General features: G+C 43.5%; 1 protein-coding gene across 3 annotated transcripts in view; it reads left to right on the forward strand.

Moving 5' to 3' along the window:
* Positions 1-14,994, forward strand: part of CNTN5 (contactin 5) — a 689,184-nt gene that overhangs the window by 506,428 nt on the left and 167,762 nt on the right. For all 3 annotated transcript variants that reach the window (XM_081860152.1, XM_081860151.1, XM_081860153.1), the window contains one exon: positions 1,208-1,411. In XM_081860152.1, coding sequence (XP_081716278.1) covers positions 1,208-1,411 — 204 coding nt within the window. The remainder of the gene's footprint in view (positions 1-1,207; positions 1,412-14,994) is intronic.

Consider the following 14,994-nt stretch of genomic DNA (forward strand, 5'->3'; position numbering starts at 1 on the left):
CTAATGGATTGTTGGAAATGTTGGGGAGATGCTTCCAACTTTATAGACCTAAAATCCCCCCCAACTTTCTAACTATCAGTCGACAAGGGGTATTTATTTTTTTAAAGCACGTTAGAAATAAATGTACCATCAGGCTAAATTGTGATTACTGCCTTCGTTGTGCCGCTACGGCTGAAAACAACAGCTCAGACAATTAGTAGCTGAAAGGCCTGAACTCACTGTAGCGGCAAAGCATTGTGTGTCTTGGAGCAGCGGCAATGACTTTCTATTACGGAGCTAACCTTGACATTTCTGCATTTAGAGGCAGCCCTGACAAAGCTAACGGAGAACTGGCTGCAGAGAGAGGCTGCCTCAGAGCTAATGCTGGGTGTCAAAAGTTCAGTAGCGTAGAAGAGTCAGTCAGTGGGGAAATGGGAGGAGAAGACAAGATAGTGGGAAAGGAGAATCCTTAATATAATAACTGAGATGCAGTTATGTCTTCTGGCAGGAGGAGGGCTCTGGTGCTGTAGCTGCATCCTTTTTCTCAACCTATTTTCTAGTGTGGGAATAATAATAATAATAATAATAATAATAATAATAATAATAATATTTATTATTTATACCCCACCCATCTGCCTGGGTTTCCCCAGCCACTCTGGGCAGCTCCCAACAGAATATTAAACAGAATAAAGCAGCGAAGACTACCATCACTTTTTAAGTATATTTATTACATTTTTGTCCCACCATTCCTTCCAAGAGCTTAAAGGAGCACATGTAATTTTCTTTATTTCCATTTTATCCTCACAACCCTGGGGGAAAAGTGCCTGGCCCATGTTCAGCCAATGATGATATATCACGCTACCACTTTCTATGTTACTTTTCGGAGACTTATTTGTCAATCGCTCCAATCAATTTTTTGCTTTCGTCTGTTTGTTTGCGATCATAACAGGAAAAAAAAAAAAAGATTAATATGTGTAACTTGCTCTGAGTCACATCTCTGCCCTGCCTTATTCCAGTTAATCAGATCCACCAGGCTTGCCTGTTACTCTCTTGATTTGAACAATCTCTGTCGAAAGGTAATCAGGAAGTTTCTCTAACACTGTTTTAATAGAAAATTGAGATTTACTTTTTCTTTTTAATGCACAGTGACTTTGAGCCACTTTTGTTTCCATTTTAGTTGGCCAATAATTATAATGCCTGCTGCAATTTTTCTGACTGTGTTTTTCAGAGATCATCTACAGCTGGGTATTTAATGAATTCCCCTCCTTTGTGGCAGAAGACAGCCGGCGCTTTATCTCCCAGGAAACGGGCAATCTCTACATTTCCAAAGTACAGCCCTCAGACGTAGGCAGCTATATCTGCCTGGTGAAGAACACAGTGACCAATGCGAGAGTGCTTAGCCCACCCACACCGCTAACACTTCGAACTGATGGTAAGCTGTCTTGGTCTCAAAGTCAAAATGTATTGAGCCTGTGCTGGTCCGGGGGGGGGAGGTTACCGTGAGGCGTGGTCAGAGTCCGGTCCTGGGCCAAGGGTCTGGAGACTGTCCACCAAGGGCGAAGCGGGGTCCAAAGCAAGAAGCCGGGCGTGGTCGGGAACTCTGGAAAAACAGGTCTGGGTGCTGGCAGAAGCAGGTTTCCAACGTTGTTGCTCCCGCAACCTGAGACTGGGCTGACTGGCCTTTATCTCCTCTGAGGCCAGGGGCGGTCCCGGCCCACAGGTGACCCGCCTCTCCTGGCCTTAAGGCGAACACTCCTCCTGAGAGAACCCAGTTCCCTCTGCCTCTCTGCCCTGAGCCTCTACAGCTCAGGAGAGGCTGGAGGGTTACTGGACCCAGGGGCAGACTCACCTTCCCCTGACAGGACTGGGAGAGGCGCACCTGCCGGCACTGTGTCCTCAATCACCTCTGGAGCCAGAGTGGATGCATCTGGTGTCTGCTCCTGAGGATCCGGCACAGGTGAGGGCCCTTCAGATTCAAGCCCCTGCCCCGGCTCAGCCGGCCCTGGAAGCGGGGACTCCTGTGCAGGCTGGGACTCCTCAGATTCAGCTTCTGAATCAGATTCCCAGGCCATCACAGAGCCCCTTACACACACACATACATGCACAAACATGCTGCCTTGCCCCCGCAGTAGAGGGCGCCGGGGTCATGAAATGTCAGCATGCTCCGTGGCATGTGTGCATGACACCAGCACACCCTGTGGTGTCTTGCTGATGTCATGCGCCACAGCCTGCTGGGCATGCTGACATGTTGTGCCATGTGTGATGTACTCAGATGTGAGTAATAAAGCCAGGAGTGATAAACCTTAAGTTTCTTTCGTGCCGTATTTACTTCGCCACTCTGCTGCGATGCATATTCCATACTGTAATGTGGGAGAGGTGTTGCTCCTTAGAGTTAAAACTATTATTGTTTCAATTCTTTTGTATTTCCACTCCAGGACCTTTGGGCGGGTCTATATATACAGTAAATAAATAAAATAATATACCGTATTTTTCCATGTATAAGACTATATTCTCCCCTATTTTTCAAGTTTAAAATTCAGGGGTCGTCTTATACACGGAAAGTGCATATGGGGGATTTCTTTATTTGGAGTCCCAAAAAATAGAGGTTGTCTTATACACAGGGGCATGTTATACACAGAAGAATACGGCATTGCTGGGCTAGATGTTCAAACACTCTGACGTGGTCAAAGAAAACTTCATGTGTGCACAATAGACAATAATTTTAAATTAAACATGTTACTGTGCATGCATGATTGTTGGCACCATTCCCATTTTCTTGATTTCAAGAAAACGTATTTAGGATCAGGAAATAAGATTACTTTCAGTGACTGCTGCTCTTTCAGAAACCCATTTGAGCAGTCCTCTCTCTTTCTGTCTGTCTGTCTGTCTGTCTGTCTGTCTCTCTCACACACAAACACATAAGCTCATAGGAGTAAGCATTAAACAAAGCCATAAAACATGCAAACACAGCAAGGTACTTGCTCAGGCTTATAAATATTTGAGCACTGTGAGAACATTACAAAGTCTAGGCTTTAAGAAAGATCATTTGATTTGTTACAGTATATATTCATTCAGAGCTTAGCCTGGAATTAAGTTGATCTTTGTTCATTACTGCATGGCTGGAAAGTTTCCATGTTTGCACAGCGTGAATCCTGCATAAGAAGTACATTATTCTTGTACTCCAAGCCATAGCAGTTTGTTTTGCTTTGGCATCCTCCTAAATTTACCCGTCATGGTAGTTCAGCAGTCGGCAAATGTTATCTGACATTATCTGGGCTAAGCCCCACATTCCTTTTTTAAGACACTGAACACGATTTCCAAAAGAACTCACATTTCTGTTTGGTCATAACCACAAATGCATTGCTATCCATTCTCTTAAGGAAGATGGGTTTTGTTGACCTACAGCCTATAGGAAACATGAGCTTCATGCACATTGCATTTTTCACACATTGCATTTTTCCAGATGCACATTTGTACAATGTGTGTGTCTCCGAGCACATGCTTATTATGTATTACAGTGGTACCTCGGGTTACATATGCTTCAGGTTACATACGCTTCAGGTTACAGACTCTGCTAACCCAGAAATAGTGCTTCAGGTTAAGAACTTTGCTTCAGGATGAGAACAGAAATCGTGCTCCAGCAGCACAGCAGCAGCAGGAGGCCCCATTAGCTAAAGTGGTGCTTCAGGTTAAGAACAGTTTCAGGTTAAGAACGGACCTCCGGAACGAATTAAGTACTTAACCCGAGGTACCACTGTATGTGGTTTTTATATTGTGGTTTTATGTTGCAGCCATCCTGAGACCTGCAGGTATAGGGCGGTATACAAGTTGAATGAATAAAAATCAATGAAGCACATGTTTCTTTCATTCACACATTACATTTTTAGATATCCTAAACAGGAAATGTGTGAATGACAGAAAAATGTGCTGGAAGAAACATGTGTCATGCAAGTGCACAATTTGTTGCAGGGAATTGTTCAGTGGTCCACTAGTTAGTAAATCCTGGTTTGTTGTCACATAATGTGTGAAATGGTCCACAGGCTCTGTACTGTACATAGAAGAGCCATAAAGGTAAAGGGACCCCTGACCATTAGGTCCAGTCGTGACCGACTCTGGGGTTGCAGCGCTCATTTCGCTTTATTGGCCAAGGGAGCCAGCGTACAGCTTCCGGGTAATGTGGCCAGCATGACTAAGTCGCTTCTGGTGAACCAGAGCAGCGCACGGAAACTCCGTTTACCTTCCTGCCAGAGCGGTACCTATTTATCTACTTGCACTTTGACATGCTTTTGAACTGCTAGGTTGGCAGGAGAAGGGACCGAGCAACGGGAGCTCACCCTGTTGCGGGGATTCGAACCGCCAACCTTCAGATCATCAAGCCCTAGGCTCTATGTTTAACACACAGCACCACCCATGTCCCAGAAGAGCCATAGTCTATGGCCAAAGAAGATGAGAGGATGATGCTCAATGATGGGATAACCCATCCTGCTATTTTTAGTTAGCAATACGCAGCCAGGAGTATGTGGGAACTTAAACAGGGTATTGGGGGAGGGATAGATTTAACTTTCTCTCCTGCATGCCCCCGACTCCCATGAAAACCACCCACTGGAAGTAATTATTTGCCTCCTTAGGGGAAATGTTCATTTGCCCTATAACGCCCCAATGAGGTTATTTAATTTGGGGAAATGACTGTTTCGAACACAAGTTTATGAAGGATGCAGTCACAGGTCTCAACTATCTCCTCTAATTGTGCCCTGAGAGGAAATGCAGTACGTATGAGAAATTCGATTCACAGCTTCTCAGATCACAGGGCTGGAAGAACTCTTGAGAGCCTCTTCTTAGTAATGGCAGGCTACCACTCTGATATAGGACGGGTTGGTCTGTCAATTTCAGATTCTCTTAGTTTCTCATTTTCCCGGTCAAGATCAGCTTGTTATATTTCAGCACCAGTTTGCAATTTTTAAGAAAGTTCATCAACATTTTTTAGTCTATGTTTCTCTTAACATACGTATTTTTGCATGCAATTTTCCCCGGTACAATGCATTTTTCATTTAGAGAAGCATTACTTTCATTTAGATAAGCATTTTCAGACACTCTTTCCCCTAATATACACATTTTTGCGTGTGCATGTGTTTTGGTCTGAGAATTGCCTACTGAAATTCAGAGAAGTGTGCATTTCATTTTTTTTTAAAATATTTTTTATTCAGATTTTTTTAAAAAACACATAAACAAAAAGCCAAACACAACACATAATACAAACAAACCAAATCAAAAACAAACACATATAATTTCACAATCTTATTTTCATATACCTTCTTTCCTCCGACTTCCCCATACCTCCCTTTCGCTGCATCCTTATTTTACAAATTTTTTTTTTAGCAACCCTTTAATCCATTAATCCCTTTAGTTCCCTTTCATTAAGTTTTCTTTAATTTGAGAAGTGTGCATTTCAAAAGACAGTTGCATACAATTTTGCCGATTGATTCAGAAAAATGCAAATGTATTTCCATTAAAATGAGAACTGAACCAAATTTATTTCCTATCCTTAGCTCCATTTTTTCAAATACTGGTATAGGGAGTAGGTACGCTCAGTGTATATTGTGACCTGCCCACAGCAACCCACACCTATGCAGTTCATCAGTGTAGGCAAAGGGGATCTCCAATTTGCCTAGAGCAAAGCTTTCCATCCTCTTCCCAGGTTGTTTGGGTCCCATTCCTTCTGTTCATGCAAGTGAGAAAAGCAAGTTCCATCCATCCAGAAACTGATGAGGGCTACAAAGTCTTCTCTGACAATATGAATTTCTCTTGGCAATGCACGTGCTATAGTTTGAGAAGTATCTAGAATTCATGTGATAAATGGAAAAGAACCTGTTTACTGGACAGGCTGCCAGAAACACTGTGATAATTTGCTTGGATTTGTTATAAGCAGTGAAGGGTTTTGCTTGCCTTGCTAGCTTCAGTCCCTAGAGTAATCACATCATTCCATGAACTTGCCAGCCGTCCTGTTTTCATGTTGCATTAATAATCTATACCACCATACCCAATTCAGGACGTGTGTGTGTGTGTGTGTGTGTGTGTGTGTGTACCATAAAGATATGGTTTAGATTCCCCATTAGAACACCTAAGACTGTAACTTTTACAAATTGCAATGTTAGCATTTGCTCTTGGTAATTCGGTTGCTACCTGTCAGTCTGAGAGTCCTCATTAGCTATTGGCTATGCTTCTGTGATCTCACAGAAGCCTAGAATGGGGATCGGAAGGTAGAAGAAGGTGGGAGGTGCTGACTGAGGAAAAGACCAAAATAAAGTAGAATAGTGGCTGTATTTATTGATCACTGGGTCATTGATCATTGATTCCTTCCAAGAGGAAAAGACTGTCATCAAAGTAAAGACAAAAAAGGACTGGGTAGAAGAAGAAGGCAGGAAGCCATAGGTAGAGGGAAACAGCAAGGGTTTTAGCAAAGAGTGGAAAAAACAAAGGAATAAGGAAATGATGGCTGGAGTAGGGTTACCAGACGTCCCCATTTCCCGGGGACAGTCCCTGGATTTGCAAACAAGTCCCTGGACAAATTCCATCCCCGGAATGTCCCCGGATTTCATCTAATGTCCTTGGGAAACACAGCAGCGGCAGTCTCAGCAGCCCGGAGCAATTGGCTCTGGCTGGCTTCAGGAGCTGCTCGGAAGTCCCCATATGAGGGTGGTGCAGGGGCTCTAAGATGCAGCTTCCAGGCTGCCTCCACCTTCCCTGACCCCAGCAACTAAGCTGTGAAGGAAGACTTCATGCTGCCTATTGGAGAAGCCTCCCAACTCCTACTTGCATGCAAGCAGGAGCAGGGTGGAGATCTCTCAGCTGTGCAGGGAGGCTTCACGCTGCCTATCAGAGCTGGCTTGCAAGCAGGAGGGAGCATGGATCTCTCAGTTAGGCAATGGGAAGCCTCCCTTCCCAGCTGAGGGATCCCCGCCCCCTCCTGCTTGCACGCAAGTAAAAATGGGATTAGGGCTGCTCCGATGGGAAGGGAGGCATCGTGCTGTCTGAGCCTTGCTGCTGCCACTGCTCTCAGCCCTCCTTCTCCGCCTTCCATGCCTGACCCACCGCACACCATTTCACCACCACCACCGAAGAACCAACAACTCAGGGGCTGCCCAGGCTCATGGAGAAAGGAGATAGAAGCCTGGGAGGAAGGGGAAACATGGCAGTTGAGGTTAGGGCGGTGGCCGCCCCTCTGCCACCACCATCGCTGCAGCATCAACGTCCCGAACGTGTAGTAATTAATTAATTAATTAATTAAAGTGTCAAGGTCGGCGGTTCGAATCCCCGTGACGGGGTGAGCTCCCGTTGCTCGGTCCCTGCTCCTGCCAACCTAGCAGTTCGAAAGCACGTCAAAGTGCAAGTAGATAAATAGGTACTGCTCTGGCGGGAAGGTAAACGGCATTTCCGTGCGCTGCTCTGGTTCACCAGAAGCGGCTTAGTCCTGCTGGCCACATGACCCGGAAGCTGTACGCCGGCTCCCTCGGCCAATAAAGCGAGATGAGCGCCGCAACCCCAGAGTCAGCCACGACTGGACCTAAGGGTCAGGGGTCCCTTTATCGTTTACCTAGCTTTGCTGAGGGAAACGTAGCAGTGTTCTCTTTGGAAGAGCACCTAACTCATTCAAGTGTGCTGTTTGTGGGGAAAGGCTGAATAGATATGTGGAGAGCGAGATTTGAAGCAATCCAATTACAGTAATCCCGCCTGTGAATTGGAATCTTCATGGACTACTACTTCCCATTCAGAATTCTCGACTGTGGGCAACACCCTGGGATTTGGCATCTTATGACAAGAAAGCTCCCCAGACAACATGTCTATATATTTATCTTCATTGAGGCAGCTGAATAATATTATAGTTTTATGTCAGATCCTGCAAGAGTGTAGGAATTCACTTGTCTTTATATTAATCTTTTATTTCCTTAGAGCTCTGCCTCAAAGGGAAACTTATCTCCTTGATATGAAGCAAATTAAATAAAAACATCAAGAAATCCTTGAATGGATTCTGAATAAAATGAATACCTCATTTGTGCAGATGTCCTTGACAATCAGTCATTCCATACAATTCAATTTCGCTTTGCGCAGACTTACAAAAACAATTTAAAATTCTATCTGAGGAGATAAAAAGTTTCACCAAGAAGAAAAAAAATAGATTGTGCATCATTTCATTAACTGCCTTTTACAATGCCTTAGAAACTCAGAAGAATTATTTAATAAGTGTTTACAAGCAGGAGAAAGAGGCATTGTTAGGAGGCAGCTTTGGAGTCTCAGTTACCAACTGGAAGCAGTAAAAGAAAATCAACAACTGTTTTTGCAGGTGTGGGTGTGGGTGTGTGATACAGGCAACTTCCTCAAACTCAGAGAGCTTAAAATATTTGTTGATTGGTAATAATGCACAACCATTTTTGGCTCATATCTTTTGTCAATACCTTTTCTCCTTCCTATGTGATAAATAAAAACAATATTGATTGCAAATTAACGGAGCCACTCAAAGGCTGGTATGATTTACAACTGAAGTACCCTTCTGTGGTGCCTTCTGGCTGCTTTGGACTACAACTTCCATCAGTCTTGACCACTGGCCATGTTGCCTGGGGCTGATGGGAGTTGGAGCCCAATGGCATCTCATGGGCACTGAAGTGTGGGTGGGTTCCCACGATGCAAGGCACAGTGATAACAGCAAGAACCTTTGCTGAACTAACAGAACTAGACAACAGAGGCAAAGCAACTGCTTTCTGAAGGTTTTGGCCACTCCCACTCTCAACGTGATTGGCTGTCTAAACTTCCAAGCTGCAAATCATAACTCAGAGTTTAAGGGCCAGTGGCAGAGGCCCAAATCCTGAAATGTTCTGTGATTGGATATCATGTATCTGTTCTGATTCAACACAGCGGCTCAGAATCCTTAATCCAGACTCAAGCTCAGGCAAACACAGACCACTGAATATATAACAGGCACCACTTTGGTTACTCCTGCTTTTTGTACTCCAACTCTGTCCTGCACACATCCCTGCTCTCACCCCTAAATATATAGCCACTGTTAGATCTCAGACCACAACTGATTTCTCAGGGCTACATTACACATGAAATAAGAGATCTGCTCTTCCAGATCTGTTTTTGTTAAAAGCCACCACAGGGGCCTAAATTTGGATGCAGGCCATGTTTCTGGCAGAATGCATTTAAAAACAAGCAAACTTCCTCTCAGGGCTGTTTCCATCACTTAAATCTCTGCACGCCCCCAAAGGCAGCTATTAACCACAGAGGGAAGGCAAACAAATGCCTGTATAGTACCTCTGTGTTTCCCCCTCAGTGGCTAATCCTCCCAGGGAGGGAATTTTCAGCACAGAATCAGCATAGAGAGAAACTGTGAACATAAGTTTTGAAACCCACCCCAATCTCTGAGAGGTGCAAGCTTCCAGGAGTAAGAGGGGTCATGTTTCCTTTTGGAATGAGGCACAGCGGAGACTGTGGTGTCTTTATGATATATTGTTTATTTACACATATATACAACCTGAGCCTACGATGGAGAGGGTCGCAGCATTGACAGTCCAAAATGGTTTTGTTTCTCCCATAGCTGCAGCCTTGGATTCGGATAGAAATCAATCATTGCTCTCTCTCTCTCTCTCTCTCTCTCTCTCTCTCTCTCTCTCCCTCTCTCTCTCTCTCCCTCTCCCCCTTTTGCTGCCTTGCTTCTGACCCACATCAGTCCAAGGCTAAACTCTGGTTTCATCCTTTTAACTAACCATGAGCTCAAGCAAAAGCTGGGACCACCCATTTGCTGCCTCACCCAGAACCCCTTTCCTCTGTATCCCCTAATGGCCCATCACCCAGGCTATTTTGTTTAGTCATTTAGTTGTGTCCGACTCTTCGTGACCCCATGGACCAGAGCATGCCAGGCACTTCTGTCTTCCACTGCCTCCCGCAGTTTGGTCAAACTCATGCTGGTAGCTTCAAGAACACTGTCCAACCATCTCGTCCTCTGTCGTCCCCTTCTCCTTGTGCCCTCCATCTTTCCCAACATCAGGGTCTTTTCCAGGGAGTCTTCTCTTCTCATGAGATTGCCAAAATACTGGAGTCTCAGCTTCAGGATCTGTCCTTCCAGTGAGCACTCAGGGCTGATTTCCTTCAGAATGGATAGGTTTGATCTTCTTGCAGTCCATGGGACTCTCAAGAGTCTCCTCCAGCACTATAATTCAAAAGCATCAATTCTTCGGCGATCAGCCTTCTTCATGGTCCAGCTCTCACTTCCATACATCACTACTGGGAAAACCATAGCTTTAACTATACGGACCTTTGTTGGCAAGGTGATGTCTCTGCTTTTTAAGATGCTGTCTAGGTTTGTCAATGCTTTTCTCCCAAGAAGCAGGCGTCTTTTAATTTTGTGGCTGCTGTCACCATCTGCGGTGATCATGGAGCCCAAGAAAGTAAAATCTCTCACTGCCTCCATTCCCCCCCCCCCTCTATTAGGCTATTACCTAATATTATATACCTTATATTTTAACACTTGTTGGGAGCGGGGGTTAGAAGGTTCTCTGCATACAGCCAACTTCCTTCTCCATCCCTGAAATCTCATAACACTAGGAAGCTACCTTATACAGAGTCAGACTGTTCTTATGTTCCATAGAATGGAAAGTGGGAGAGGAAAACTGAGATGAGGAATGATTATTATTATTTATCAAATTTGTCCTTTGACGGTGGGAATCTCCATAACCATTGGAGTTTAAATTTCGTTTATGGATGTGTGTTTGGAAGGGCATTTTCTTACTTGGAACCGCTCTTCAACAGTGTGTGGTTGAAAACTATGTTCTGCCTCCGTGGTCGGAGGCAGCGATGCTTAGCAAGGCCAGTTGCTGGAAACTGCGAGAGGAGAGGGTGCTCTTCAGCTCGGATCCTGCTCATGGGTTTCTCACAGATTTCTGTTTGGCAACTGTGAAAACAGAACCTGGGATAGATAGGCCATTGGCCTGATCCAGCATGTTCTTCTTGTGATCTTATGTAGAAAGTTCAGAAACAGAACCTTGACTGAACTCTAATCTCAAATCTGCATCTGGTTTTGATCTGGTGACCTGACAGTTCTCTGCTCTGGAACTAGCCATGCCAGTCAAAGGGAAATCATTGATTTATATTAAAACTTCCAGGTCGAGGTTGCTTGCTGAAGACATTCTTATTTAGACAAGCCTACCTAGATGTTTAGGGATGCAGGTGGCACTGTGGGTTAAACCACAGAGCCTAGGGCTTGCCGATGAGAAGGTCGGTGGTTCAAATCCCTGCGACAGGGTAAGCTCCCATTGTTTGGTCCCAGCTCCTGCCAACCTAGCAACTTGAAAGCATGTCAAAGTGCAAGTAGATAAATAGGTACCGCTCCGGTGGGAAGATAAACAGCATTTCCGTGCACTGCTCTGGTTCACCAGAAGTGGCTTAGTTATGCTGGCCACATGACCCAGAAGCCGTCTGCAGACAAATGCCGGCTCCCTTGGCAAAGTAAAGCAAGATGAGCGCCGCAACCCCAGAGTCGTCTGCAACTGGACCTAATGGTCACGGGTCTCTTTACCTTTAACTTACCTAGATGTTTTCAAAGTCTGTATGAGTTTTAATTTGTTTTACTCTATTCTATTGTGAAGGTAATAATAATAATAATAATAATAATAATAATAATAATAATAATAATAATAATTTAAAAACCTTTTGTATGTTTTACATTATGGATGTAAATTTTTATTGAAATTTTTTAAAAATCTTTTTTTTTGCAAACCACTTTTAGTTTCCCCCCCACAATCAAGCAGTATATCAATTTTATGAAATGAATAGTAAATAGATAAATTGTCCGAGCAACATGGAGACCAACTCTTGGTGATTACAGGTCACCTTCAATCCCCTGTTGCTTTTGATTCAACCCAGTTTGAACTGCCCAGGTAGTGGATCTAATCCCTGCTAAATGCATGACAATCCTTCCATCATTTTTGCATTTCCAAACAGGCAGCAAAACATGGAAGATTTCTAGGGCCTCTGGCAGGTGACTATACATGGTTTATACATCGAATTAGCACTACTACTTGTAGTAGTGTTTTATTAGATTTCTTATCGGCTGTTCTCCTTTAGGGGTTATAGGGCTACACATTGTGCAGGCCAAATCTCTGGACGTAACAATGTCTGCATTTGATAACTGCTTTGCAAAGTAGTGCTTTCAGATTAGGGTTGCGCTAGAAAGATCATGTTCCAATCTCATCTACCCCAAGAGGGAGAGAGGCCAGGTATGGGCAAGCGCCTTAGGGATTATCACACATCATTTAGTGAAATCCGAGTTATGCTTGATGATTGATTTGACACAAACCTCCATCAACGGGCGATGCAGGTGTTTTGTTACTCTGCCTGCTAATTATCTGCTGAAAGATTTATCTGGTTGCAGAAGACCCTGGGCATAGAGTATTCCATGACAGCTCATTAACACACGTTGGCAGAGAAGATTCTCGCTTACGTTTGCTCCCCGTGGTCAGCCATTAAACATCACCAGACTCTGGGAAAACACACACACAAACGAGAATCTCGCACGGGCCCTTTGCTAACAAGTATGTCGATTTTGTTCTCCTTTAGGTGAACAGCATAGCACAATTCCATCTCCCAGCTTAATCAAAGGCAAATTTGCAACTTGACGCTCCTTACAGGGCTAGATACTTGTTTACCTCTCCATTCACAAACCTTTCCTGTATATTACCTGTCTGACAGCTTTCACTATGGTCCCTGGGATATGACACTGGAGTCCAGCTAGGAGCAACCTGTCATATCCTGTCATATGTCAGCCTACTGAAGCAATCTGATAATGACGAGGAACCATTTGGCTTCGGGACAGAACAGCTCCAATGTAGCAAGGGTGCTTTGTTGCTATAGGCAGCAAAATAATAGAGATTTGGGGTTGCTCCTCCAAAAGAGCTCTGAGCTCCTGTCTTGTCCTCACTATCAAGAAAATGAAGGGATGTTTGCACTTGATTGTGCTTTGCGCAATGCACATGGGTCATTCTAGCAGACAAGCATTCCTCATTCATACAGCTCATTTTAGCTTAATTGGCTATCGGAGATTGCAGAAGCAATCCTGTCTTCTATCTCAGTCTATTACAGCTGGCTGAGACGGAGGGGGAATCCACGCATAATACAGGGCAGGCATTATGACCATCTAAGGAGCTGAATTAAGAGAATGTTAGCTTTTGTGCCTCACAAAAGCAGCCATGTGAGAATTTTGGGGAAGGAGCAATGGAAGAGAGTCATGGGTTTTTTAATTGCAGAGAAGCATCTTAAGCTGGCATCCGGGTCAAAGCACGACATCTGCCAAGTGTGTTTCCCAAGCATGCGGGGGGGGGGGGAGTTGGGAGTTGAAAGGATAGTAAATGAGTTTAATAGACTAGAAAGTTCAAGCATTCTTGAAAAAAGAAAAAAGGCAGGTAAGGGGAGATATGACAGAAGAGTATAAAATAATATTATGAAATCCTTTATAGTGGGTAGGGAGATGTTTTTCTCCCTATCTCATAATACTAGAACTCCAAAGAAGCTGAATGTTGGAAGATTTTGGGCAGACAAAATGAATTTTGTTGTTTTTAATAATAAAAAGTAAGTATTTTTTTTTTACCACAAATCACTGGGCATTGTCCAGCCAAAGCTTAGCACACATAATTCTCCTAGAATTGCATGAGAAGTGTTTACCTACCACAGATGATAGAAATAAATTGTATCCAATTTCTTAGACTAACAGCAGAATCCTACGTATTTGTACTCAAAAGTAAGTCCTGTTGAATTCAGTGGGGCTAATCTGCAGGTAAATGGGGTTAGAATTACAGCCTCATTTCTGATTTCTGAAATAGGCACATATATAGATATGTAGATTGATACAGATGTAGATAAATATTAAAATAACACAATAAAATAGCAATTAGTTTCTTTGGTTTTGTGTGTGTGTGTGTGTGTATTGCCATATTTCAAAGTTAAAGTTCATAGACATCTCAGCAATTTCTGCCTAGGTACTGTTACTGACTGACATATTCCGGCTATGTTTGGGAAATTTTGGACGTATAGCAACACACATATATTATTGTTATTCCATTTGGATTGATGGATCCATACTTATTGGGCAACTCATAAACCCATATATAAAAATGTAATACTCTGCCTTGCACCAGGTTGAATTATTTGTCCACAGTGTAGGCTAGTATTGTCTACTCTGACTGGCAGTCACTCTCCAGTGTTTTTTTGGCTTGATCTTCTATCTGTTCCTTAAACTGAAGATTGCACTCTACCACTGAGCTGCAATCACTGCCAAATTCCAGTTTATTGAGCATCATCTCGGTTTATTAAGCAACATTCATTTCTACAATCTTCAGTTACTAAATATTTAAAGAATACCTTGTAAGATGAGAAGTGTCTCATTCCTTCACTGTCTAGAACTTGGAAGTTTTTCCCCCAACCTCTTTTTCCCTTGGATGCAATATGAAAATTATTTTGAGCTGGGATAGTTTGAATAGAACTATTGAGCCAGGGGGTGGGTGAGAAGGATGCGACTAATATTTCTGTCTCAAGTAGAACCGCTGGAAATGTTACTGTGTTTAGTAGGCTGCAGTGTAGGGATCTCTCAGGCTCTTCTTCTGGATCTCCAGAGGACACGTTTTGTTCCTAAAGAACAGTGTAGCAGGAATCAGCAAGGAAAGAATACTTTGATAAAATACATAAAGTGCATCATGGAGCAAACATATCGAATGTGATGCTCAGGGATATGACCATGAAGCCAAAATATTTGCATGAAGGGAAAAGTGCTTCCTCCTCTGCACTGAATTTTCCATATGCTGTAAGCTAAATAAGTATATGTCTTAGAAAATGAATTTTTTTACCACTAAGGTTTACATAATTAGAAATGATGCTGTCTCAGATCAGCATCCAAGCTGTTAGTTATATGGACACAGCAACAGATGGCTGGGCATTCCCCAGCCTGAAAAGTATCCCCCCAAAGCTATGAAACTG

The sequence above is a fragment of the Podarcis erhardii genome, assembly GCF_964252035.2.
Source record: "Podarcis erhardii genome assembly, chromosome: 4".
Classification (NCBI taxonomy): domain Eukaryota; kingdom Metazoa; phylum Chordata; class Lepidosauria; order Squamata; family Lacertidae; genus Podarcis; species Podarcis erhardii.